This window comes from Mus caroli, unplaced genomic scaffold (genome assembly GCF_978045245.1).
Source record: "Mus caroli unplaced genomic scaffold, Mus_caroli_1 scaffold_7, whole genome shotgun sequence".
Taxonomy (NCBI): domain Eukaryota; kingdom Metazoa; phylum Chordata; class Mammalia; order Rodentia; family Muridae; genus Mus; species Mus caroli.
This window is the reverse complement of record NW_028227262.1, coordinates 29,877,130-29,901,244: the sequence shown is the minus strand read 5'-3', so window position 1 is coordinate 29,901,244 and position 24,115 is coordinate 29,877,130. Positions and strand designations below refer to the sequence as shown.

The 24,115-nt window shown below is 46.2% G+C and overlaps 1 protein-coding gene across 15 annotated transcripts in view; it reads right to left on the bottom strand.

Annotated features, from left to right (window-relative positions):
* The window catches only part of Cacna1c (calcium voltage-gated channel subunit alpha1 C), a 623,917-nt gene that overhangs the window by 153,051 nt on the left and 446,751 nt on the right, over positions 1-24,115 (bottom strand). For 14 of the 15 annotated variants that reach the window (XM_085840086.1, XM_085840073.1, XM_085840074.1 and 11 more), the window contains exons 6-8: positions 20,120-20,278; positions 14,120-14,316; positions 4,758-4,861 (exon numbers count right to left, since the gene is read on the bottom strand). In XM_085840086.1, coding sequence (XP_085696212.1) covers positions 4,758-4,861; positions 14,120-14,316; positions 20,120-20,278 — 460 coding nt within the window. The remainder of the gene's footprint in view (positions 1-4,757; positions 4,862-14,119; positions 14,317-20,119; positions 20,279-24,115) is intronic. The other variant, XM_085840075.1, reaches the window with a different exon arrangement.

Sequence of the window (24,115 nt, the reverse complement as noted above, 5' to 3'; positions counted from 1 at the left end):
AAGAACTCTGCTATTACTGGGTTTGCTAAAATTTGTTTGAAACCCCCAAATCAATATTCATGGCACTCTCATGTATGAATATGCATGTAATGGCAAAATAAAAACATGTTCCATGCTTCCTGCTAAGGTCAGACAAGGTGAGAGGCTCTCCTTAAGTCAGTTCTCATAACTTAGCAAATGTCTTTATTTAGGGTCAGTCTATTTACTGGCATTTTGTTGTTGTTGTATTTTGGGGCTTACGGAGAAAATGTGTGTCAGATGGGGATCACACCGGCATGAGTTACAGTGCTGGTAGCTGCGAGTCTCAAATGGGTGACAGTTACTAAATAACTTGTGCGCAGAAACACACATAGGGCTATAGGGCTATGTTTTAACTGGTTGCCAAATGCGACTAGATACTTACTAGGAGGAGTCCTAACTCTGTACTTTGTATCGTTGATCAGCATTCACCGGTGCACTGTCCAGTGTGACTTGACAGAGTGCAACCAGTGAAGGATGAGGACCAACTCTGTAGTCACCTCTTCTGCTCCCACCATGGCATGTAGGGGAGTCCTCAGTCTGGACCTTCTATTTTAACATCATAGTCCAGGTATACTTCCAGGCTGACTCTCCCACCCATCAGAGACTCTGCTTTTACAGGCAAGAGACATGCCTGCCTCCTGATGTGAAAAATGATGCCCAGCTAAGAGATTCTAGGTACAGGCACATCCAAAGGCCCAGATTTCAGAGTCCATACTTCTACTCCCTCACCCATAGACTCAAATGTAATTTCAAAAGTCTCACAGTTACTGTTTGGCTTCTAATGGGCTGGAGACTGGGATTTCTGGAGGAGAAAGTAAATCCAATCCAATTGTTACCTACCCTGCTGCCAGACCTGTGCCTTGCATAGGGTAGATATAGGATCACTACATAACAAGGAAGATTTGTGAAAAGAGTCCAAGAGCTGTGTGTCCTTCACACAGTCTGTTCTAGGTGGCCTTGTCGGAACAAAGGCCTTCTGGATATGTGAGGGTTGCAGATAAAGGAACCCTCAGGTAACCAAAATATGGAAGTTTGTGCATTTACAATAGAAACTCTACGGGATGCCATCCCTGCTCTGCTCAGAACACAGTGGGCACACTTTAGCCTCGCCTTGCTGACAAAAGGACATAGTTTGTGAGGATGAATTACTTCATTGAGCTGTAATTTTTAATTGATGGATGTCAGGTTCACACCCCAACCCTTAAGTCACAGAATACTTCCCAGCTGCAGTTGAAATGCCTCTGCTCTCTGGGCCCATTGAGCTCTGCCAAGTTTCCAATTCTCCCACTGAACAACGAGTGCTCCTGGGCCAGCCAGGCAGCATTTCCCAGCCCTTTCCATTCCCTGGCTGTGTCTAGAAGCTTGCAGACTGCTCTGCAACACCTCTCCTTCTTGTAGTGTCTGATCTCCCCTACCCATTTCCTCCTGCAACTGTGGAGTGACAAGAAGAGGCTGTGGATGGATGATGTTCTGGCTCAGCCCTCCATCCTTTAAACTTTTCTATTAGAACGGATGCAGCTTCCTCATTTAAACCTCAGTCTTTTCGTCTGTGAAATGGAAACATGAGTAGCTTCTAGCTCATGAAGCTGTCATGAACACTGAATCAACTAACATGAGATATGCAGAGCACAGGCCCTGACACAGTATGGGGAGACTGTGCCGTCCTTGGGATAGTGCTTGGGGAGACTGTGCCATCCTTGGGATAGTGCTTTCATGGGCTCCAAGGCTTCCTGGTTATTCTGAAAGGTTGGTCTAACTCACGTCTAGCTGATGAATGAGTGGGATTTCCCCCCCCCTGGATATTTGAGGTTAACAATTACACTTCTGTCCTTATTAATCAAGATGCCAATTTTAAACCATCACCAGTGTGGCTTAAACTCACTGGAGCTTGTTTCCTGGTTTGTCACTGCACAGGTTAGAGGCAATGCATTCAGAGTCACTGGCCCTTGACAAAAGCCAGAAGGGGTGGACCACTGCTTACAGACATCTGGCTGGCTGGGCAAAGGGCCCATCAATGTTTCTGGAACGCCCCGGAGCTTGTTGCAACTTTGAGGATGCTCGGGTGCTAGCAGGCCCCAGAACAGACCAAATGAACCACAGGTTCAGAGGCTAAAGAGTGTTTATATTCCTGTCCCATGTCAATCAAATGTTCTGAAGACCAGTTAGCATCAAAACATTGGATTATGCACATCTATGTAACTATTTGATCTAAATGAGACCAAGGTGTCATTTCAAAATGATCTCTGGCCGGCATCAGCAGCTGCTCCTTTAACATCTCTGACTCGACACCAGCGGGTTGGCCACACTTGTGGGAGACAGGGAGAGCGATGGCTCTAGGATGAAAATGGAGCCCGCAGAGTCTGGTTCACATTTTCCATACTGTATTCCTACATGCTAAGATTTGGTCCCTAGCATCTGAGGGAAGAAAATGGAATTTAAGTTCCATACATATATTGGTTTAGAGCTCCGGGCTACACTACAACCAGACTTATTCAATGCAGAGCTAGCAGCCAGTGATAAGAAAACAGGATCCAAACTAAGACTTCAGGCCCAAGTCTGCTGACTGCCAGAAAAGTGACACGTCTTGGCTCAAGTTACTCATCTTTAAAAGTCAAAGTAGTCACTGCAGTCAGCACTGCTACTGAGCGCTGACTGTATACTAGTCCTGTGCCTAATACTGAGCACTGACTGTATACTAGTCCTGTGCCTAATACTCCACTTGGACATTCCCGTTCATTCTACAGTGACAGCCACCTATGAGCTGATGTTATCTTTATTTTTTTGACGTGGAAAACAAAGATTTAAAAATATGAGGTTGCCAGATATTGTGCACCCAGCAAACACAGCTAGGATAGCCAAATTTCTGTCTTGAAAGGGGATAATGAGTTTGATTCTTTTCCAATGCTGTCAGTGAGATTCATGTATAAACAACAGGCCATTTTCTTGTGTTGGAAGATAAGAACAACCCACCACCACCCTCAACCTCCAGGCAGCTAACCAGGAGCTTATATACGACTCCATCTCCTGCTCTCCTGTGGTCTCACCTTGGCAAAAGGCAAGATGCCTTTCTGGGCCATGGGAGGGATAAGATAGGAGTTTTTTTTTTTCCTTTGCTCTATTGCAGACTGAACCCCACGCCCTGACCATGGAAGGAGACAGAACACTTCCCAGTCTGCACCGAAAGGCGCCTCTTCCCTTCCTCTTGAACTGCCCCCAGCAGTAAATCCCTAGGTGCCCGGAAAAACAGTTGTCCCATCCAAGCAGAGCAGAAACAGCTCCCCCACCTCCCTCTAGATCAGAGTCAGTAGGCAAGTCCCCTAGAGAGGGCCACAGGGTCACCAGGAGCATTTAAGTGTCAGGTCTTGGCATGGCTGGCATGAGCTAGTGAAAAATGGGTAGCCGAGGAGACACTCTAGGTCTCTGTGGTGAGAAGGTAGCCATGCTTAGGGTCTCGATACCACAGCCATGAGTCATTCTTTTACTGCAAATTGCATCGGAGCAAGGGCTAAAACCAGGTAGGTTTGTGTTTGTGGCCACCTAGGTAAATCTGAAGGAAAATGAATTACACCTCCTCTCTAACCTCATGCTAACCTGTGGCCTTAAATAGTTCTGTGTCCTTCACATGCAGAAAGGCAAAGATCAACAATCGACTGTTTGACCTTGAAATGAGAGTTACACTTGTAGTCTATATTTCTTTGTACATAAATGTATGTGCATACACACACATACAGACACAGTCATGGAGTTTTGACTGTCTTTGGCTTTTATAGTGCTGGGACAGAACACAGAGAGTGTCCATGGGAGCCAGATACCTTACCACTGAGCCATCCTGCCACATCAACTTGTATTTTAAACCAAACTCTTCCTTTTCTGGCCTGTTGACTCGATGAAAGTGTTTTAAAGCTTTCACTTGCCTGCGGATGATAGCTGCCTCATAGGCTCAGGCCTGTGTTTATTCCCAAGGACACTGTGAGTGTTGTGTGTGCACAGGAACCTTCTTTCAGAGTCCTGCTGTGAAGTTATCCCCACTCAAGACTCTTTCTGCACTGCTGCTCCTCAGGCTGAGTGGGTATGGCCCAAAGGGAAGCAGCCTGAGTCCCTGGGGACTGGGAAGGTCTTGGTGTGTGTGGTGGCATATTGGTTGAACTCATCATGCGTCTCTGATGAGTTACCTCCATCCGACCCTCCTCACAGTCAGGCCAAAGACCTTCACTTCAAGGCTCCTGAGTGACCCTTGATCCCAGGTTCATCAGAGCCAGAAACAGAAGAGTGCCAGGAATAGCAGAGAGAATAAAATACAAATTAATGGAAAAATCAAGACCATTTCCTTGGTCCTGCTTACCCGCTAAGAACACCGAGAACCAAGTTAAGTACAAAAAATGACCCTATGATGATTAGTGTTACAAAATAGATCCAGGGCCAGTCCCTTCCTACGGCATCATTGACCTGGAAGAATGGAATGATAGTTAGTCAGGCACACACAGCAACCGAGCACGGCCAAGCGCCAGCCACCGGCTCCCCAGCGCCGAGCTGAGCAGCGCGGGACCCGGGATCCTCAAGGTGCAACTCAGAGGCTAAAGCGCCTGTGCAGCCAATGGTCAGAATCTGGTCTTGTATGGAGATGTTTTTTCCCCGTTTTCCTGGGCCTGTTAGGGTCCTGCCTCTGAGGATTCTGCATTGAACCTGGGACCTTGCTCGGCTGCGTTGTAAAGAGGACACAGAAGTGGTCAGCTTACCCGCTCAAAACACCGAGAACCAGATTTAGAACGAAAAAGGATCCAAAGATGACCAGACTGACAAAATACACCCAGGGCAACTCATAGCCCATAGCGTCTTGCATCTGGAAAGATGAAGGAGAGTTAGGACAGAGCAAGCAAAGTGGAGGGTAAGACAGACAGACAGACAGACAGACAGACAGGGAGTGTGAACAGATCCACAGGAAGCATAAGGGCTGAACTGGGCTTTTGTTAAGGCGACCAGGAACTGCCACTGTCTTTGGCTTCACCCCTATTCAAAATCCATTCCTCCAATCTTGACCTGAGCAGCAGAGTCTAGGGAGGGAGAGGGGGATCTTGCCTGACCCTGTCTCCTGTTCCATTTTCTGGAAAAGAAAATAGTTTCCCAGTGCTTTTCCTACACACTTGTCTAGGAAGGTGAGTCACCTTACAAAACATTTTTTTCCCCAATCCTTGAGTGGCCTTTGCCCATTTGGGCTTTTGTGGCCATTAAATCTTAAGATGTACCCTGAGCTGGTCTGACCTTGGGCTGTGAAAAGGTCCAGCTTTACTGACAGAGCTGGATACTGAGGCTTACATCACAAGAGAACATGATCTTTCTTCCTCAAGTCTGGGCAATAGAGGGCTTGACCTCGGTGCCTCACAAGCAAATGGGCCAGGAAAGGCAGTACTCTCCTGGCTTATGTGTCAGAGAAGGGGCTGACACATAAGGTCACTGACACCACAGCTTAGATGGAAGAGGTACTTAGCCTGTGACAACTGGACTGATGAGACACTCTATGGCAAGTCACAGGCCCCTGAAGGAACTGGAGGCCATGAGAGCCACGACTGCCCCTCTGGGCTCAGGGGAGTTTGCTATGAACATCTCTTCAGAACCCCCTGTCCACTGACTCCCAGCCTCTTCCTTATGTCCCCTGAAGTGGCCGACAGACATTCCTTACACTTCAAGCAGGAAGGGGTGTGAAGTCACGGGACAGCATTTCCTACTAAAGAGGAAGTTCATTCTGACTCGGCTCCTCAAATCAACGTCTTCTAACGTTTTCCAAGCACTGAACACACTTCACTTCTGGTTAATAAGAAATGAGCCCCAAGGTTGTCTTGGGTGAACTTAGTTCATAAAATTCTAGATTCTGAAGGAACCGGCTTCCTGACCAACTTTCATCAGACATTCTCAAAGTGTGGCTTCAACCACCAGCACCATCAGGCGCTTGTTTAGAAATGGCACACTTCGGCCCCCAGTGGAGGAGCTAGAGAAAGTGACCAAGGAGCTGAAGGGGTCTGAAACCCTATAGGTGGAACAACAATATGAACTAACCAGTACCCTCAAAGCTCGTGTCTCTAGCTGCATATGTAGCAGAATGGCCATCATTGGAAAGAGAGGCCCCTAGGTCTTGCAAACTTTATATGCCCCAGTACAAGGGAACTCCAGGGCCAAGAAGTGGGAGTGGATGGTTAGGGGAGCAGGGCCAGAGGAGGGTATAGGGAACTTTCGGGATAGCATTTGAAATGTAAATAAAGAAAATATATAAATAAATAAATAAATAAATAAATAAATAAATAGAAATGGCGCACTTCATCTTATCCCAGAGCTCTGGCCTTTTCAACCCACATCTGCAACCACCACAGGCTGATTGGATGTGGAAACCATGGCAGAGCTCGTGGACCCTGGTTAGTATCATTATCTTCATGATACCAATTGTATCTGGAAGGGCAGGATTGTGTGTCTTCGGTACATTGGGCCCTAAGATGGCCAATGCTGGGACAATTGGCGACAACCAATGAAAGTAGATCCCTGGGTCTTGTCTCCGAGCCTGGAAGTTAAGTGTAGTTTTTACATTTGCATGATGACTGTTGTCATGGACACCCCAAGACATTTTCCCGAGGAATAATAAACTTGACAACTGCTGCCTCGATGTGCTTTCTACCTTTGTTCCTCAATTGAGTTATAGATGTGTTGTTCTCTGTGTGATCGGACTAAAGATAGAGAAGCACTCAGAGACCTGTGCTCAGAATGGCTTGATGTTTTAGTTAGAGATCTTGTATCAGAATTGAGTGTGTTGCCGCCCCATTGGTTTGAACTGAGCTGGTAAGGGAGAGTTCCCTACACATGTCCACACTGCAGGGCAATTCAACTTCACCCCTGTTGACTGTTCCCATTCCTATGTGCCTTGCTCTAGTTTTCCATAGCATTTATCACTTCCTGACTGGGTAGGTTCCTTGTGGGTCACAATGGGTATCTGCTGTCTTATAGGCTGTAGTGTGGCTTCATGAGCACAGGTGGCTTTGGTTTGTTTGCGTCACTGGTGAATTCCATGTGCCAGGAGCAGTGCCTTGCATTTGATAGGCACTCAGGAAATGTCTGAGTTGCATTGATGAATTTAAGACTTGGCTCTGTACTATAAATAGAAAGCTTTTGCTAGCTGAGAACATTATGTATGTATGTATGTATGTATGTATGTATGTATGTATGTATGCAAATGATAAAACAGGGTAGGAGATGCAATTGTAGGAGGGTGTAAGAAGTGGGGAGCAGGAAATAGATAAGACTGCTGGATGAGGCTGCAGAAGCAAGGGCCATATCAGATAGGGCTGTGTGGACTGGACACTCGAGTCACTGACAGCAGAAGGCGCTATGGAGCAGGAAGAAGGTCCAGGGTCCAAAGACCCTGTGGTAGCAGTAGCTAAACCCCAACCCCTCAGGGACTTGGCCATTGATTGAACCATGTACACAGCTATAAAGTCTTCCTGGCCATGGAGCAGGAGTGTAGGGAAGAGTAGAATATCCAGCCAAGCAGCAGTGGCTAGCAGAGGCGGGGCATCCAGCCTTCATGTGGATTCTGTTCCCAAGGCCCTTCCTGGACCAGGAGGAATCTGCTAAGCCCAAAGTGTGAGGGAAAACAGACCGGTGGAACTAGAACTAGTTGTTCAGTTTGTCTCTAGGCCAGAGAGAGGAAAGCAAAACAATCGACACAAGCAAGAAAGATGAAATAGGACTAGAGAGAGAGGCAAGGAAGCCATGTACCCAGCCATGTGGCTTTGCCATGCCAGGGCCTGCACATGCCACTGTGACATGGGGAGGGGCCTTCTGCCTGCTCACATTGCATCCGTATTTATGCACCACATGCTTGATGAGGGATGTATAAGATATGGGTGTTGTGTTGGACTTGAGATTGCAGTAAAGCAACCCCAGCTAGGTGCCAGGCAAGGGAGGGAGTCTTGGGGAAACTGGGCCTTAAGCAATGAGCATCTTTCTGGCTTTTCCTCTTCAGTTATTGTTAGCATAGGTCAGAAGCAGCAGCATGCTCTTTTGTTTCCCTGTAAGTCAGTGATTCTCAACCTGTGGGTTGTAGCCCTTTTGGGGGTTGAACAACCTTTTCACAGGGGTTGCCTAGAATCATGGGAAAACACAGATATGTACATTATGATTCATGACAGCAACAAAGTTACAGTTGTGAAGTAGCAACAAAATAATTTTATGGTTGGGGGTCACCACAATATGGGGAACTGTATTAAAGGGTCTCATGGCATCATGACGGTTGAGAAGTGCTGCTCTCAGCCCTGCTGTCATATTTAGGGAGAACGTGGAGAATGGTCAAAGCTGGTGAGAATGATACACTCTTACCAGAAAATAGGCAGACAGGCACACAAGCCTGGGCACCATCCAGCAGTGTGCCACCCCCTAGAGCCCATACTCAGCTTCCGGATTACTAAACTATTCTAATAACTTTTCTGACTTGGGCGACATCAACCCCAAGGGACAGAAGATAATCTGGTCTGTTATGAGCAGTGTGCCTTAACTTGTCCCATGGGACAGGTGGGGACAGAGGTTCCAGCGGGTGCTGGCATGTTCTCTGCAGCTGGGGTCTCAGAGCAGAGCTGCCTCCAGAGCCTGGGCAGACAGTGAGTCAGAGGCAGGGCTGGTGACCTCCTCTAGCTTCCTTAGAATGGATTCCTTCCTCCCCCCAAATAGTACTGAAGGCCACACAAGCCCTCTTGCCTTAGAGGGTCCCTTGGGTTCCCGATTAGCCTATGGGTTCTTTCCTCTGGTGCACATAAGACAAGATCCCTTAGTTTCATCAAGGACTTCAGTGCCTAGAACTAGAGATCTGAAGACTGTGGGGTCCACAGAAACTAGGACCAGAAAGAGGAAACTCAAGGTTTCCACACCCAATCCCATATTTCTGCTTTGGTCTCCTCCTTGACTATGGGATATTTATTTTAGGAGTTCAAGACAGGTGAGGGGTTGGTAACAGATTGCTGTCAAGGACATTTCTTGGGGGGTCTCAATCCATCATGCCTAAGCAGACAGCCATCTGAAGGAGATCCTTCAGTCTAAAAAGAAAGCACCCTTTGCTCTTCCCTCTTGTTCCAGGCCACCTACTTTCAGGGTGGAGACTGGGTGAAGAGTACACATGGTGGCTTAGCTCTTAAGCAAGGTGATGCTGAAGTAATGTGATCATTATCTCCACCCTGGGGACTAGAGTTACACTGAAGAAAAGAATAAAAAAAACCCCATCAAACAGGGATCCAGCTTGCTGTCACCCTTTTCTGGTGATGCAAACACAGAAGGTCTCCTCAAGCCACTGATAGAGGTGTTTGAATCTGTAACAGCAGGAGCTCTATAGCTTCCCTAAAGAGGGCAGGAGGTATCCTGGTTCCTCATGTTCAAAGTCAGCAGCATTCAGGACCCCAGACCTGAAACTATGCTGGGACTTCCTTCTCTGAAGCAGACACAGAGCCTCCCTATCTAACCGAGACTGGACAAAGGAAGATACCAAAGACACATCTGAAACTAGCATCTAACTGGGTGTAAGGGCCCCTGCCTTATACTTTCAAATCCACCAGAATCTCTTCCTTGAAGGGAGCGGAAATCAATTCCCCCCCCCCCCATGAACATCTCAAGGCCTCTTTGATCCAAGCTGATTTCCATGAGTTTTCACATCACGTGTACCTCTCCTTCTCACCACAGGCTCTAAGGATCTAGAGACTAGATGTTTTCCACAAGTACCAAGAGAGGCCATTACTCATCAAGGGCTATTGACACTTGATGACCTATGTTGCCTGGAACATAAATGTCCACCCCAGGGGTCATAGAGTAAGAAGCAAGTTGAATCCTGCCCTAGCTGTGTGCACCTACTCATTCTTTGCTGAAAGTTCCCCAGGCAGCTGAAACAGTATGAGATTCATTTAGGTAGGAGAAATCAACTGATCCCAACAGCCAGGCAAGCTAGCAAACAAAACTGTACATTCAAATGACTTCTGTAAGCAGATGGGCTGGACTCCTGACCTCGTGGGGAGGATATGGACAGAGAGAGTGATATCCTGGTCTGATCACCATGTTGGGAACAGCTGACTCACAGTGGGAAGTGCTGCTAGCAGGAATATGGTCCTCGTTGGTGCAGAACACTGTATCCCATCAGCACAGTGAGCAAGAATGCTGGGGAACCCCACTCCTTTCTTGGGGTTGTTAAGAAACTAAAACACAGTTCATTCCAACATCCAAAGCTGCTAATGAATGCTTTCCTAAGATATGAGCATCTGTTCTCTGGTTACCTGTCCAGCCTTGAGACCAAAAATTCCCAGGTCTCCCAGGGTTGTCTATTTCCTATACAACCATGTAATTCTATCAGGGAGCCATACTCCTTTGTAAATACTGAATGCCTTATATTCTGAACTCCTGGAAGGCAGGACTTATTCTTCTCTGTTCCCTACTCCATGCCATCTCTGCTTCTCAGAACAAAAGAAATGCTCAATAAATAGATGTTAAATTGAATTATTGGACTGCAAGAATTCATCTAACATGAGTAAAATCAAAGAAGTGAGCAAATATATGTGTGTGTGTGGGTGGATGTATGTATGCATGGATAGATGTATGTATGGATGTATGGATGTATGGATGTATGAATGGATGAGTAAGCAAGAAGATGAAAGCTCTGAGAGATGCTCATTCTCTTCATTACTGTGTTTGTAACCCTCCAGCATGTTGTTTAGGTAGCAGATTCTCTGTGTTAGGCAGCTATTTGGTTCAAAGGTTTAAAAAAAAACAACCTCACATCTGAAAAAAAGATAAGAAAATCAATGGGGATGTTGTTTGACCCTAGATTCTTCCTTCTCTTGCTTGGTGGTGATGATGGTGCTATTGCTGTTACTTCTTCTTCTTAAGGCTATGGTTTCTTCTTCTTCTCTTCTTCTTCTTCTTCTTCTTCTTCTTCTTCTTCTTCTTCTTCTTCTTCTTCTTCTTCTTCTTCTTCTTCTTCTTCTTCTTCTTCTCCTTCTCCTTCTCCTTCTCCTTCTCCTTCTCCTTCTTCTCCTTCTCCTTCTCCTTCTCCTTCTCCTTCTCCTTCTCCTTCTCCTTCTCCTTCTCCTTCTCCTTCTCCTTCTCCTTCTCCTTCTTTCTTCTTCTTCTTCTTCTCCTTCTTCTTCCCATTTCTTTCCTCTCCTCCTCCTTGCTTTTGTTTGTTTGTCTTACTTTTTACACTTGGACATTCTGGGAGTACATAGAGAGGCTTTGGTTTAAAGAGTTATTTCCTAAGAAAACTAAACAGAAGCCTGAGTTTTACTTTAGTTTCTTTTCTCTAGAAACTTCTATAATGCCGTTTAGATGTTTAAGATGAAACTAGTTCTGGGGGTTCCACCCAGGCTACACAGAGCAGTCTCCACTGCTCCTCTCTGGGTCCTCTAGACTTGAAATTTGCACTTGAAGAGAGCTGCATCCTTCTGAGAGGAAGGCCCATATTCCCTGGAAACTAGATTCACACTGGTTCAAACCCAGCAGAATCCTAGTAGCACTGTGGTGATTCTGCTGGTCCTATTAGGGTGTCAAACTCAAACTTGCATCCCAACAGCTTGGAGAACTTCTGTGAACACTAAGTTCACTAAGTTCCTAGCCAGGGACTGGTAAAGGCATCTCTGAGGAATTTTATACCTTTGGTGCTAAAACATTTGAGATCTGAATCCCTGGGCTTAGTGATATAAGCCTAGAGTTGAAGAGGAGGATTGCCTAAGGGAAATAAAGGAGTGAGAAAGAGAATAGAAAATAAAATGGCCATAGAAAGGTCAAAGTAATTAGAGGAATTGTCTGGCAGCAGGAGCACTGAGCTAGGAGGTGCCTCCATTATGAATAACCAGTAGGAAGCACAGTGTCAATGTGTGTGTGTGTGTGTGTGTGTGTGTACACGTGCATGTGAGTGTGTGTATATATGTTGCATGTGCACACAACACATACTCACAAGCACACACAACTCGTATATGCTCTTACACAATCTGTTTGTTTCCGAAAGATGCTGGGGATGTCAAAGCGAGGCCCATCCCCAGACCCTAGAGCTCCTTCACCTCTGACAATTTTTCTGTCCCCAGCCTGAGCTCCATCACACCCCCTGGGAAAGAAGGTACAACACAGCTGCTGGAAATTGGTAGTTACTGTTGTGTGACTCTGTACAGTCCCCACTCTGGCTGTCACTATGATAGCATCTTAGGGTCACATCTGGCTGGGGTGATATCAATGACTTGTAGTGACGAAGAGGGAGGGAATGATAAAGGAAGATCAGAAAAGTACACCAAGGCTGTCAGCAAAGCAAATTATACGTATTCCCCTATGCCTGCACCTGCCCTCAGTGTGATGCTCCAGCTGGCTTTTCCACGGCGACTGAAGACAGGGGCTAAGTTTCACAGGAGGAGACTCTGGAGCCCAGTACCACACAGTCACATGGTCTATGGTCCATAGGTGGAAACTGCCTATTTGCAGAGACCTTTCTGTCCATGGCACATCAGGGCAGAAAGTAATAGGTCCTTCAGGCAGAGTAGAAGGACTAGTAAGGGCCTCCTAGGAAGTTGACCTGCTCTACTAAATAGAAGACTTTGCCTAACTAGAAAAAATTCAACTTCAATCTCAATGTCTTTCAAATCACACACTACCAGCCTCTTATCAAGATCAAGCCTGAAAATGTTTCTCAATGCTTCCTCTTAGTTTGAGGTGGACATGGATGACAACCAGGGTTGCCTGGTGACGGCATGTGAACACACTAACCCTGACATGGCACAGGCTTCAGTGTTACTCAGCCCAGAATCTCATCTATTCTACAGACAGAACTGGATCGTCCGCGTTACCAAATCCTTAGCACCTCAAGCGCCCAGGCTCACGAGGACACTCGGCAAATGTTAGCTGGGATCCAGATAGAGGCAAGCTGAGAGTGTTCAATTAGAGAAAGGTACCAACATCCCAGCAACACTGGACTCTGCCATGCTAACAGTGGTGGCAAGGCTGGGAAGAGAAAGGCTTTGGATTTATGGGAGATGGCCCATGGAAACGGTGGGAAGCTGCATCTCTGTGCAGTGACAAAGCTGCCTCAGATTCTGGGAGAAGGGACCGCTTCTCTTGGCCTTGCTCCTCTTTCTGGCAACCGTGCTCGGGACTTCTCTTGCTTCTTTCTCACTCTTCTGGCTCTGGTTTGCAGACAGGAGTACACAGTCTCTTAAATGTTTTCACCAGGGCTCTATGATTTGACGATTTGAGAAACTTTGGAACGATGATATTTTCAAGACTGGTATCATGCTTTATTCGCCCAAATTCTGAAGAGCAACACTGGATTCCCGCAAGTCATTTCTTAGGCAGAAGCGGAAAACACCAACCACAAAGATGGTATTTTCCGTGGGATTTTACAAATAATGGGCTTGACTCTGCCAGAAGGAAGACAGCTAGATTATGGTATGCATCTTTACCTGCACTTCAAGGGCTCAAAGGTGGCAAAGCAGTGGTGGCTAGTTAGAGCTAATGAGGGGCATTCTAAATATGCATTGTACAATAAGCAGAGCCTTTGGCTGACAGTGAGAGAGACGTTGATGGAGTGGTCTAATAGGTTGAGACAAAAGTGAGAGTTAAATGTAAGAGTTTGCCACAAGGTTACACATTTCAATACAAAAGCCGTTTTCTTTATGGCATCTCTTTTTAGATTAGCCCTGGCTTTCCTCTGCATATTCTGCCTTCACTCCTTTTTAGGTAATTTTAGGTAAGAGGCAGGAGAAGGTTAAGAGCAGAAAGAAGTAGAGAGCAGGAAGAGGAGTTCACTGGAACACTTATGCTGGGGCTAGCCCAGCTCATCTGCACAGTGTCAGCTGCACACCAGTGAACCACACTGTGGCGAGCCAGCTAAAGATGCCCGTCACCAAAGTGAGGGAAACCTTGCAAGTGGACAAGTTATGCCTTGTTTCTCAGGAAAACCCTGGAACAAATCAAAGGCATTCATCCATCCCCCCTCAGCCTATGTGGGCACGTGTGACCCCAATGTCATGGGAAGGAAGGTGAGGGGTCAATAGAAGCCTCTGGCCCTCCATGCACCCGCCCGCTGAGTGCCCCATCTGCGTACCCAGTACAGCACGTCTGTCCAGCCCTCCATGGTGATACACTGGAACACCGTCAGCATGGCGAAGGCGAAGTTGTCGAAGTTGGTGATGCCGTGCTTGGGCCCATCCCACCCAGGTTTGCACACGGTCCCGTTCTGACACTGTCGCCCATGGCCTGTCTCCAAAGCACAAGGGGAAGGGTCCTCTTCTGCTGGAACATCTCCACCACCAAGGAAACAGGAGACGGAAGGAGGGAAGGAGGGGTAACGATGGGCAGAGAATGAAGATAAAACGTTAGAGAGAAAAATAACAGGATAAGGTCGATGAGCACCCACAGCAGCAATCGCACACATTTCGGTTAGTGCCCTCCCGTGGAGCTTAAAATCATGTGAGGCCAGACATTCGTTTCAGGGGCACAATGACATAGGTCAGTATTTTCAACCAAATGTTGTGAGCACTGCATTTTAACCACAATTGATTTCACAGACACTAAGGTATTATCTGCTTGGGCATAGCACGGCAGCATGTCCAAGTGGCCAATCAGAAAGGGATAATCATGCATCCGTCTCAAGTGTAAATTGTTCTGGAAAACAGAAGACAAATGTAAGGAACCCAGAGTTTGGGAGACCGAGGGTTTTTATCTGGCAGCTATAGAGAATCACGGCAAAAACAAACAGAAGATCCGAGTTTGAACAAACAATTGCTTTTGACAACAGCAAAAATGTAACTCCAGAGAGAATCTGCCTGTGGTTCTTCATTTAGAGATAATAAGATGCCCAGAATCTTCTCTTCTTTTACAAGGATCCAAAACATCACAGGGTGGTTATTTTGCCCATGGGACACAGGCTCTTTATGGAAGATGACTGGTGAGATGGCTGCTGGCGTCTATGGCTTCTAATTGGAACTGTTTACTCTCAAGAAAAAAAAAGAGGGGCATGGAAATGTTAACCCTTGACTGTGAGAGGCTTCTCAGGGGAAAGGAGGGGAGGGCTGCGGTTCAAAGCATGTGCCAGTATCTTCCTGGGACAGCAGTGACACCTATCACTTCCTCTATGTCACCCCCAACTTCCCCCACGTACTTGCTTGCAGTCCATTCTTGCTTCTGTCCCCAACTCGGAAAGAGCTGATTTGTTTTCCGTCTTCATAGCTTGCCGTTTCTTTAAGTTTCCAGTAAATAACGTCAAGAGGCCTTTGTGCGCCCATTCCTTCTTCATCCTTCCTTAAGCCCCGTGCTTCTGGGTTCAAGCACACTGCTGCACTTCAGGCTGCTCTGCTCCTCTGTGCTACTGAGCAGTGTGTTTATCCTTTCTCCAGATGACAGACATCTGGAACTCTCCCAGCCTTAGGACTGCTCAGAATGAAGCTGCTTCCTGGCTTATTTTCTGCCCAGTACTATATGCAGTGACCAAGGGAACAGCTCTAGGTCACTGAACTCTCAGCTGTCTGAGGGGACCAAGTATCCATACCATTTTCTTAGCCACAGTCTGGCTTCTAGAGGCTACGTATTAAGGTAGCTGAACTGGGCTACCCCTAGTTGCAACTTTTTATGACTTTTAAAATTGTCAAATTTTTAGAGATGTGGATTTAATGCTGTTGAAAGAAGAGAAATGAAAGTTATTTTCAAACCTAAATAATACGTTAAAAATAGCAAAGCAAAGCACCTAAAAAGCGAGAGTTGAGAAACGAAGAAAAAAAAACAGGAACCAAATAGATCATTAATTCCATTCTTACTCTGGAACCAGCTTTCAGAGTTGGGAGGGTGGACAAAGGAGATGATGAACAGATAAAGGGAAGCTTGCATTTCTATACATTCTATAATTCTATTTATCTGTAGCACAATGATGTCAGTTATCTATTTACAATGTGTCTCCTGGGCTGACAGTCTGTCCTGCATCACCGGTTCCTAAAACAGTGGAGATAGGGGAAGGTGGGTGGTGCTGCCAAAGCCAGCTCTGACTGCTCACGGGGAGGACATACTTGGAGAATTTATAGATAGCTATCTATTAGCAGGAAGTGACACCGAGGGGCACTGATCTCATGGATAAAGGGAGGAAGGGACTGAGCTTCGGGAAGATCATCCACAGGCTCAAAGGCTGCTATGCTATTTTAAATCCTCCCTGAACAATAATAAAAAAAAAATCACAGAACAATTAAGAAGCTGCGATGATCCAGTAAAAATAGGTCTCTATAAAAAGGAACCCTTGAAAAAGGTGAACCTACAGATCACTGGGTCCTAGTGACATGCACCCCAGGGCAAGGGAAATAAACATAGCCATAAAGATGTCCTGGCTTTCTTCCAAAGAGTCAGAGGTCCTAGGGAGAGAGATAGGAGTGTGAGGATGGAGGAATAAAGCCACGTAGGCTGTACATTTCGGAACAGAATTGGAGAAGGTGGTCGGTGTGGAAAGAGCAAATGAAGTCTTCGGTAACATAAAGGAGATGCTAGGAATGGACCCAACTTCAGCAACACACAGAACCCCAGGAGGGGCTTGCAGCGGGATTCCAAACCACCAAGACAACAGCAATTACATTTTTAGATCTCAACTTGAAGGCAAAATAGAATGGTAGTGATTTCATTGCTAGGTTTAGCCAACAAATTCCGTGCCAGTCTCAGGGGTAATTACTGTGCCGGGGAGAGCTACCGAGCGCCCTGGCTCCAGATCCACCGGACAGATGGAACACCCAGAAACAAAAGGTATCGACATATGGCAATGTATCTGCTGCGCAACCAGGAGGGGTGCCTTGCAGTTGCTGGAGAGACTGGGAGAAAACAGCCTCTTCTAAGACAGTCATCACTGGACACTGGACACAGAAAGGACAGCCTAAAGGCAGAACAATAGCACTGAGGCAGGCCAAAGCTTCCTTGCAGGGATCTTACAAGAAACATGGATTAGAAAATTTAGAAGAATATAAAATTCAGTCTGTGAAATAAGATCGGAGTTTAAAAGGAAGACTAACATCATAACAAAGACTCACTGAACGTTTTGTAAAATCTACTACCTATGGCAGAAAATAGGTTAATGTCTAAACTCTAGGCAAAAACAACAAGCTTTCTACAAAACCCCGAAACCAGCTGATGCTGGGTCTGAAGGGTGAGTGGACTGCTTCCTGGCCATGGGTATGAAAGAGACCAGATCCCTGAGGGCTCGTCCTCTTCCTCAGTGGGGATACTCACCTGTGGGAACCAAATGCTATTCTTTTGGGAGAATCTAGAAGACTTTGGGCTGGGGGCAGACAGTGGGAAGGGAAAGGAAGATGGGAACTTCAACTGCTTTGTTCTAGATTAAGGCTGCTGCAGCCAGGAATCTTTGGCCCCTTTCCCAGTAGTGACTCTGGCTTCAACTGGAGCCTCATGGTACTTTTCTGAGGGATGTTACTCTCATTGCCCAATATCTTGGCTTATTTTGTTTCCACCCAGGAGACTAACTGGTCTTGAAAGTTACAGGATGGAGATGAAACACACCCTAAAGATGATGTCATGAGCTCTGTGGAAGGGTGCATGAGATAGCTCAGGTAATTTTTCTGGCCCTGTTTACTATCAAGGCCAGGATGACCTTAAGATGACCCCTCTAGAAGTTGAAGCCAACTTGGCTCTTCTTCCTAAGGGCACGAAAGAAGGTCTCTGGTGCTGGGGATGGCTTTTCACAGGGCCTCTCTATGTAACCTAGGAAGAGGTCGCCATCTTGTTTTGTCTACTATATTCATCATTTTCTTGCATTTGGCGGCGCTGAGGCCTGGAAACAAACCCTGTGGTGGTAACAATTATTTAAGGCTGCATTTTGCTCACAGCCTTGCAAGACCCTCACCAGAAGGAGAAGAGGTATGCCTGTCATCTTCCCTTTAAGATGACAGAGGTGACTAAAAGATTTTAAGCAGCTATCCATGGCTTGTGGCACATCAGTATTTGATGGCATGGCACAGTCGCTGTCTTTGTTTCTATGACAGAATTCCTTCCCATTTCATTGGTGAGTATCGCCCCATTGGTCACTGCCAAACTGGTGAGGACTCATGGAGACTCTGTCCCTCTGCAACAGTATGAAGAGTCTGGGTCCAGTGGGCCACCAATTATGTAACATAACTGCATAAGTTGCTACAGTCAGTTCTGAGGCCATCCCAACCCAGCTGCACCATTAACATAAGTTACCGGTTCAGGGTTAGCTACAGACCAGTTATGTAAGTTACTGGTTTGGTGTTAGCTACAGATCAATTGAGAAGAAAAGAATTTGAATTAAAGGAAGTCATTATGGGTCATTATGTTGGCTGATATTCTCTAAGCAAGGTTGAATATCTCTGAATTTTAGTGGAAGGCAAGAACTGCTCTTCCTATTAAAAATTTTGTATCAGCTAACATTTTAAATTGTCACCCAATTTCGCACAGTTACAACTCAAATAACTCGAAAATTCTCAAGGGTGAATACTTTATCCTAAACACAATTTCTTTTAAAAAGTAAAAATAAGATGATTATGTAAATATGGATTCATAGGCATTGTTTGTCTTACTGTGACCTTGTGAACAATGACTGAGCCACCTTGCAGAAGCCGTTAGCCTGCCTAGTCACAGTACCCTGTGTGTATACCAGGTGGTGATGCTGGCTTCTGGGCATAAGGTTTTCATCTCACTCTGTTATACAGACTGGCACTACCATCACCCACTGCACTAACTTGCAGCTCAGGCTACGTGGGATTGGGAAGATACAGAGGACAGAAGGAAGCCTCCATTGTTAGCGCTCCAGACATATGCTCATATGCTCTCTGTTTTCCTCAATAATGTCCAAATGAAAAGGACAGATCTGTTTTTAAAAATGAAATAATATACATTAGCACTGTCAATAGCTTTGGAATGGATATTTCCAATGTTGTATATTTGTATATATATACATGTTTATGTATGTATGTATATACAAATGTATACATATATATTTATGTGTATATTTATGTATATATGTATCTCACTACTCTATTCATTTAAAACCTTACCATTTTTTCAAGAAAGAGAAAAGTAAATGTGTTTTTCTACTTTTTTTTTTATATGTTTGAGTGTTTTGCTCTCATGTATGTCTGCGTACCATCTGGGTGACTGGTGCCCTTGGAGGGCAGAAAAAGCAAATGATCCCTAGGAACTGGGGTTATAGAAGGTTGTGAGCTGTGACGTGGGTGCTAGGAATTGAACCCGGGTCTTCTGAAAGACTTGGTTCTCTTCAAGGCTGAGCCACCTCTCTAGCCCCTGTTTATTTATTTATTTTTTTAAGGTCAAGTTGAAACGTTAGTCACATAAGAGAGCAGTTTTATCCTGTAAGCCCAAACTCTGGTGCCACTTAAGAAGGTGCTTAATGAGCCAGCGCTGCCTGTTAAATTCTTTGATTGATGGAAGGAACACAAAGAGGGGAGGCTCATAAAGGCAGGATTGATGGTTGTGACATGGAGCTGAACTGGTGGCAAGGGGCTTATTTAATGACAGCCTCTTCATCTACTCCGGGAAAGGGAGGGACCCTCGGGTTCTGCTTTTGATGGAGAAGAAAATAGTAACTGTGATGAAGAGAGAGGCAACTCTAAGAGGACAGGAAAATGGGTGGGGATGGGGAGTCAGGGTGGTACAGACATCCTGAAGGGTTTGGATGCTCAACCACACTGGCCTACTGCTGGCTACACATGCTCATCCGCTTGCAATGGCAGCTCATACACTCAGAATCTGCTTCACTCGTAAGAAACTGATAAATGGTGGGTGCTTAGTTTCGCTTCTCCCATTGTGTCCATCCATTCCATGGTGCATCAGCAGTGCTGGACAAAGCACACACCTGCTGTTTGAACAGAGATCTGCGGTAGTGAATGCAGACATTGGAAAGGAGAGGGAAAGAAGGTTGACCCCTGCCTTTCATGTCATCGTGGTCTGAAGTACGGGGAAACCGAATGCCTCATCCAGTTTTGGAGCACAGGTGGCTGCAGCAATCTACTTCAAGGGAAAGCAGCCATGAGTGAGAATGACACCTTCCTGGAAACCTGCTGCCCAGAGCCCCGCCTCTTACCTATTATGCCCTCCTGGTTGTAGCAGGTCTTGTGCATCTTTCCCATGAAGAGCTCCAGGCCGATAATAGCATAAATGATGATGACGAAGAGCACAAGAAGAGCGATGTGCAGCAGAGGCACCATGGCCTTGATGATGGAGTTCAGGACCACCTGGAGACCTGTGCAACAAAAGCAGCAACAGTAGCAGCAGCAGAAACTCCCTCCACCTCCCCTTTTGAGCCAGTGCGGCCTCAGGTACCAGACTAACGGGACCTCCTGCAGTCTTCTTAGCAGCTCAAGTGGGAGTCCCTAGTCCCAGGCTTTAGATGAGCAAGCAGAGGCTCAAGGTCACAGCCAATGAGTGACAGGTCTAGAATCTAAGTTCAGGTTGGCTTGACTCCAAATCTCTCCTGGAGGCACATCCAAATAAAAGGATTGGCAGCAGAGCTGTGCTTCGGAGGGGGAGAACATGTTGTTGTTTTCATCTGTAACTATTAAGATTTTTAAATAGCCCATCTCAGAGACACCCTAGTGTGTCTCCTTCCAGAGCAGTGCTCAGCACGAGAACTCACTGTGACTACCCACGGCCACAGAGGACTTAGTCATCTCAGGCTTCTCCGTGGTGGATTACCAGAGCCTACCACCAGTGCCCCTGTTTTAGAACATAGAGCAGCTTGATGGAAAGGAATTCAGGAGGGTGCGGTTTCCAATGAAGATGCTATCTCACCAGTGGGGCATTTCTGAGAACCACGTATCAGAGCCAAGGGTGTAAAGGCACCTCTTTAGTAGTAAGTGAGGGGACCACTGGGTATTGTTCAGTTCTACCAGGGGCTGCATCATCTGAATGTTACGCTCAAAAGCTCCATAGAAAGGGACTTCTTATTTAACAGCCTGGAGTTTCAGTTTGGGGAACACACAAATAAACAGAGTGCCTTGGAGCCACTCAGAAAAGTAGTTAAAATGGCAAACTTTGTCCTGTACTTATCATCAAGAATTAAACTAAAAGTACCCAGATATCATTAGGAGGAAAAGAAATGAATGGACAGCCTAGTGGAGGACACTTGTCTTATCAGGGAGCCCCAGAGTTGGTGGCTTATTCTACTCTGCCATGGGGGAAAAGGGGGGCATTTAGTGGCTGCACTGAGCATGCTCACTAGGAATGATGGCAGGAAGGGACTTGAGCAGAGTGTTTAAGTGATAATAACAGGGCACTCTGAAGCCTAGGGCAGTTCCTGTTAGCTTCCTGGGAACAGTGAATACACTAGGTGTCCCCATCCCAGGAGATCTGGTGAGACAGCCTGGAATGTCGTCCCATGGGGCCCTCTGGCACACATGGGAGGGCAAGGCCCCTTCTGAGTCCCACATGGGGCTGGCTCATTTCCAGTGTCTTCACTGGAAATTGTCACCTTCTCCCTATCTATCCTCTCAGACACCAAGGTCTTTCTCTTCTGATCTTTGGCGCTTATCTGTAGTCCTGTTCCCTGGATAACCACAGCTGCTCACATTTCTCAAGCTCAGAAGCACGCACTACAGCTCAGGGTTGTGGCCAGTGGTTTCCACGAGGCTAATTAGAAGAACTCTCCCCAGCTATTAAGCTGGGCTAAGGAGAAGGCAAAAAAAAAAAAAAAAAAATTAAAAAAGAAAGCTAGAATAATTTTACCTGTGAATTAATGTGAGCACTTTGCAGGCTCCCATTAGAGCAAGATGTTTTCAGATCCAAACGATTCCATTAATTAGCAATTTGTACACACATTAGTGTTAAAGTCTGCCAAGCCATGAGGAAAGTTGAGCTGCAAAACAACTTTCAGGAGAGTCTGAAAGGTGCTGAGGAGCCTTCTCAGAGCTCCTCCCAGAAGCTGGGAACCCCATATCTGCCTGTCAGACTACAGGAGGGATCAGGTCTCCAGCACCAGCAGGTTCAAGTGTCAAGTAACAGACAGGTGACAGACACGGATGGAACTATGATCTGGGCTGAAGCCAAATGGGCCACATAAAAGCCACTGCAAAACCTTTAGCGCCTCTTAGGAGCAAGACCGGGATGTCCTAGTGACCTACAAAGCACTCTAAGGCCTATCGTCCCTCTCTCCCTACAACCCTTGACCTGTTCCTCTCTGTAGAATTCAAACAGCATTTCACTCAGATTCAAAAATCCCTCAGTTGAGCCGGGCGTGGTGGCACATGCCTTTAATCCCAGCACTTGGGAGGCAGAGGCAGGCAGATTTCTGAGTTCGAGGCCAGCCTGGTCTACAAAGTGAGTTCCAGGACAGCCAGAGCTATACAGAGAAACCCTGTCTCAAAAAAACCAAAAAAATAAAATAAAATAAAATCCCTCAGTCATGTGCCACAAAATGTAGTACCAGAGGATTGTAATGGAGCTAAAAGTGCCTAACACTTACTGATGTTATGACTGTCATAACATCACTGTACAAGCATGTATCCCTCACGTGACTGGTGCTTTCTACAACAATCATAGCGTGACACATGCAGCTATCAGTGTGTGATATTTAAACATGGCAGTAGATGGCTGTGTGGCTGCTTAATGTATTGACTCTGCTGTCAGAGTTTGATCCCTGGGCGTCACATGGTGGAATGAGAGAGTGGACACTCATAAGGTGTCCTCTGACCTCCACACATGTGTGCAGTGGAGGTCGCACCCACAATCAATCAATAAATGTAAAAATGTGTGTACTTATTTTTGAAATGCTCATAGTAAGACGCGTGCTGTGTGGTACCATCAGTAAGTGGAGTGTCTGCTGCTTGTTACTTCTCTGTATCAAGAGGCCTCCTCCAGCAACTGACCTGTACCAAGGAGGTTTGTGTGAGTGTCCTGGAGGATGTTTACTCGATGATGGAATCACCTAGTGTCCATTTCTCAGACTCAGCGTTGTTAAGGTTAGAGTAGCTGCACCTCCATCCCGAGGCACAGTCACAGGGATTACTCCTTCCCCTCAGAAAGCCTTGTCTGGATTTTCTCCAGCATCAGTTCTTCAGCTCTCAGCCCAAGCATCTCCCTTCATGACAGCTTTCCTCCAAACCCCTGGCCAGGGTCATTTCCTCTCATATAAGCTCTCTAAGAATCTGTTGCTTTCTTCATAACACTCCATTCGAATTGTATGTTTTAAGTGGTCTGTGTATTAAGGGGATTTCAAAACATTTCTATCTGCCTTCCCAATTAGGTGGCATTTTGGGACAATAGATGCTGCCTGCTTTCCATCTTTCCATCCGCAAGGTCTGCCTGTGAAGTGCATCCCCTAAGCTCTTGGTAAACATTTATTGACAGTGTGAGAAGTGTGCCCCTGAGTGGCTTCAGCAGTCCTAGGCTTTATAGTACTGGAGCCAGTTGTCCAGTTGGTATAGGACAGAAAGGTGAATTACAAAACCAAGGGCACCAACAGGCTAGGAAGATATCAACTGGAAGTCACAGCAGTCCAGGGCTGCATTGAGCCATCAGGAATGCCAGCTCTGTTCCTTGTGCCCCTACCTTATTGGTGGGCACACCACCCACCTTAGCATTGGCCTAAGGGGTGCATTCCTCATACTCTCCCATCAACCAGTTTCCAAATCCTGCTGGCTTGAGTTTGAACTACTAACAGATAAACATAAATTATTTTACTAAATAAGTAATACATGCTGATTATAGAGAAATCAGAAAATACTTATGAAAGAGAAATTAGAAAATGTAGTTGGGGATACAATTGCTCATTGTCCCAACCTTCTCATGGATGCTTGGGGACTTCAGTGTGTCACTCCCCCACGTTCCCCCACTCCCACCTTACTATCCTCTCAGATGTTAATTAGCCTCCCCAACTTCCATGTCTTCCCTGTCCTCACACAGCACTTAGTCTTTATGGAAGCACGCACTGAAACATGTCATTTTTTGAAAGCGCACCAGTGACCTCTGTCATTTACAGATCCAAGTTCACTGCTTCCTTTGCTGTTTTGGCTTCTATGGTTCCTGGTCTCTCCTTACACTCCAGCCATCTGGAGGTCCCTGGTTTCATGCTGTTTCAATGTCT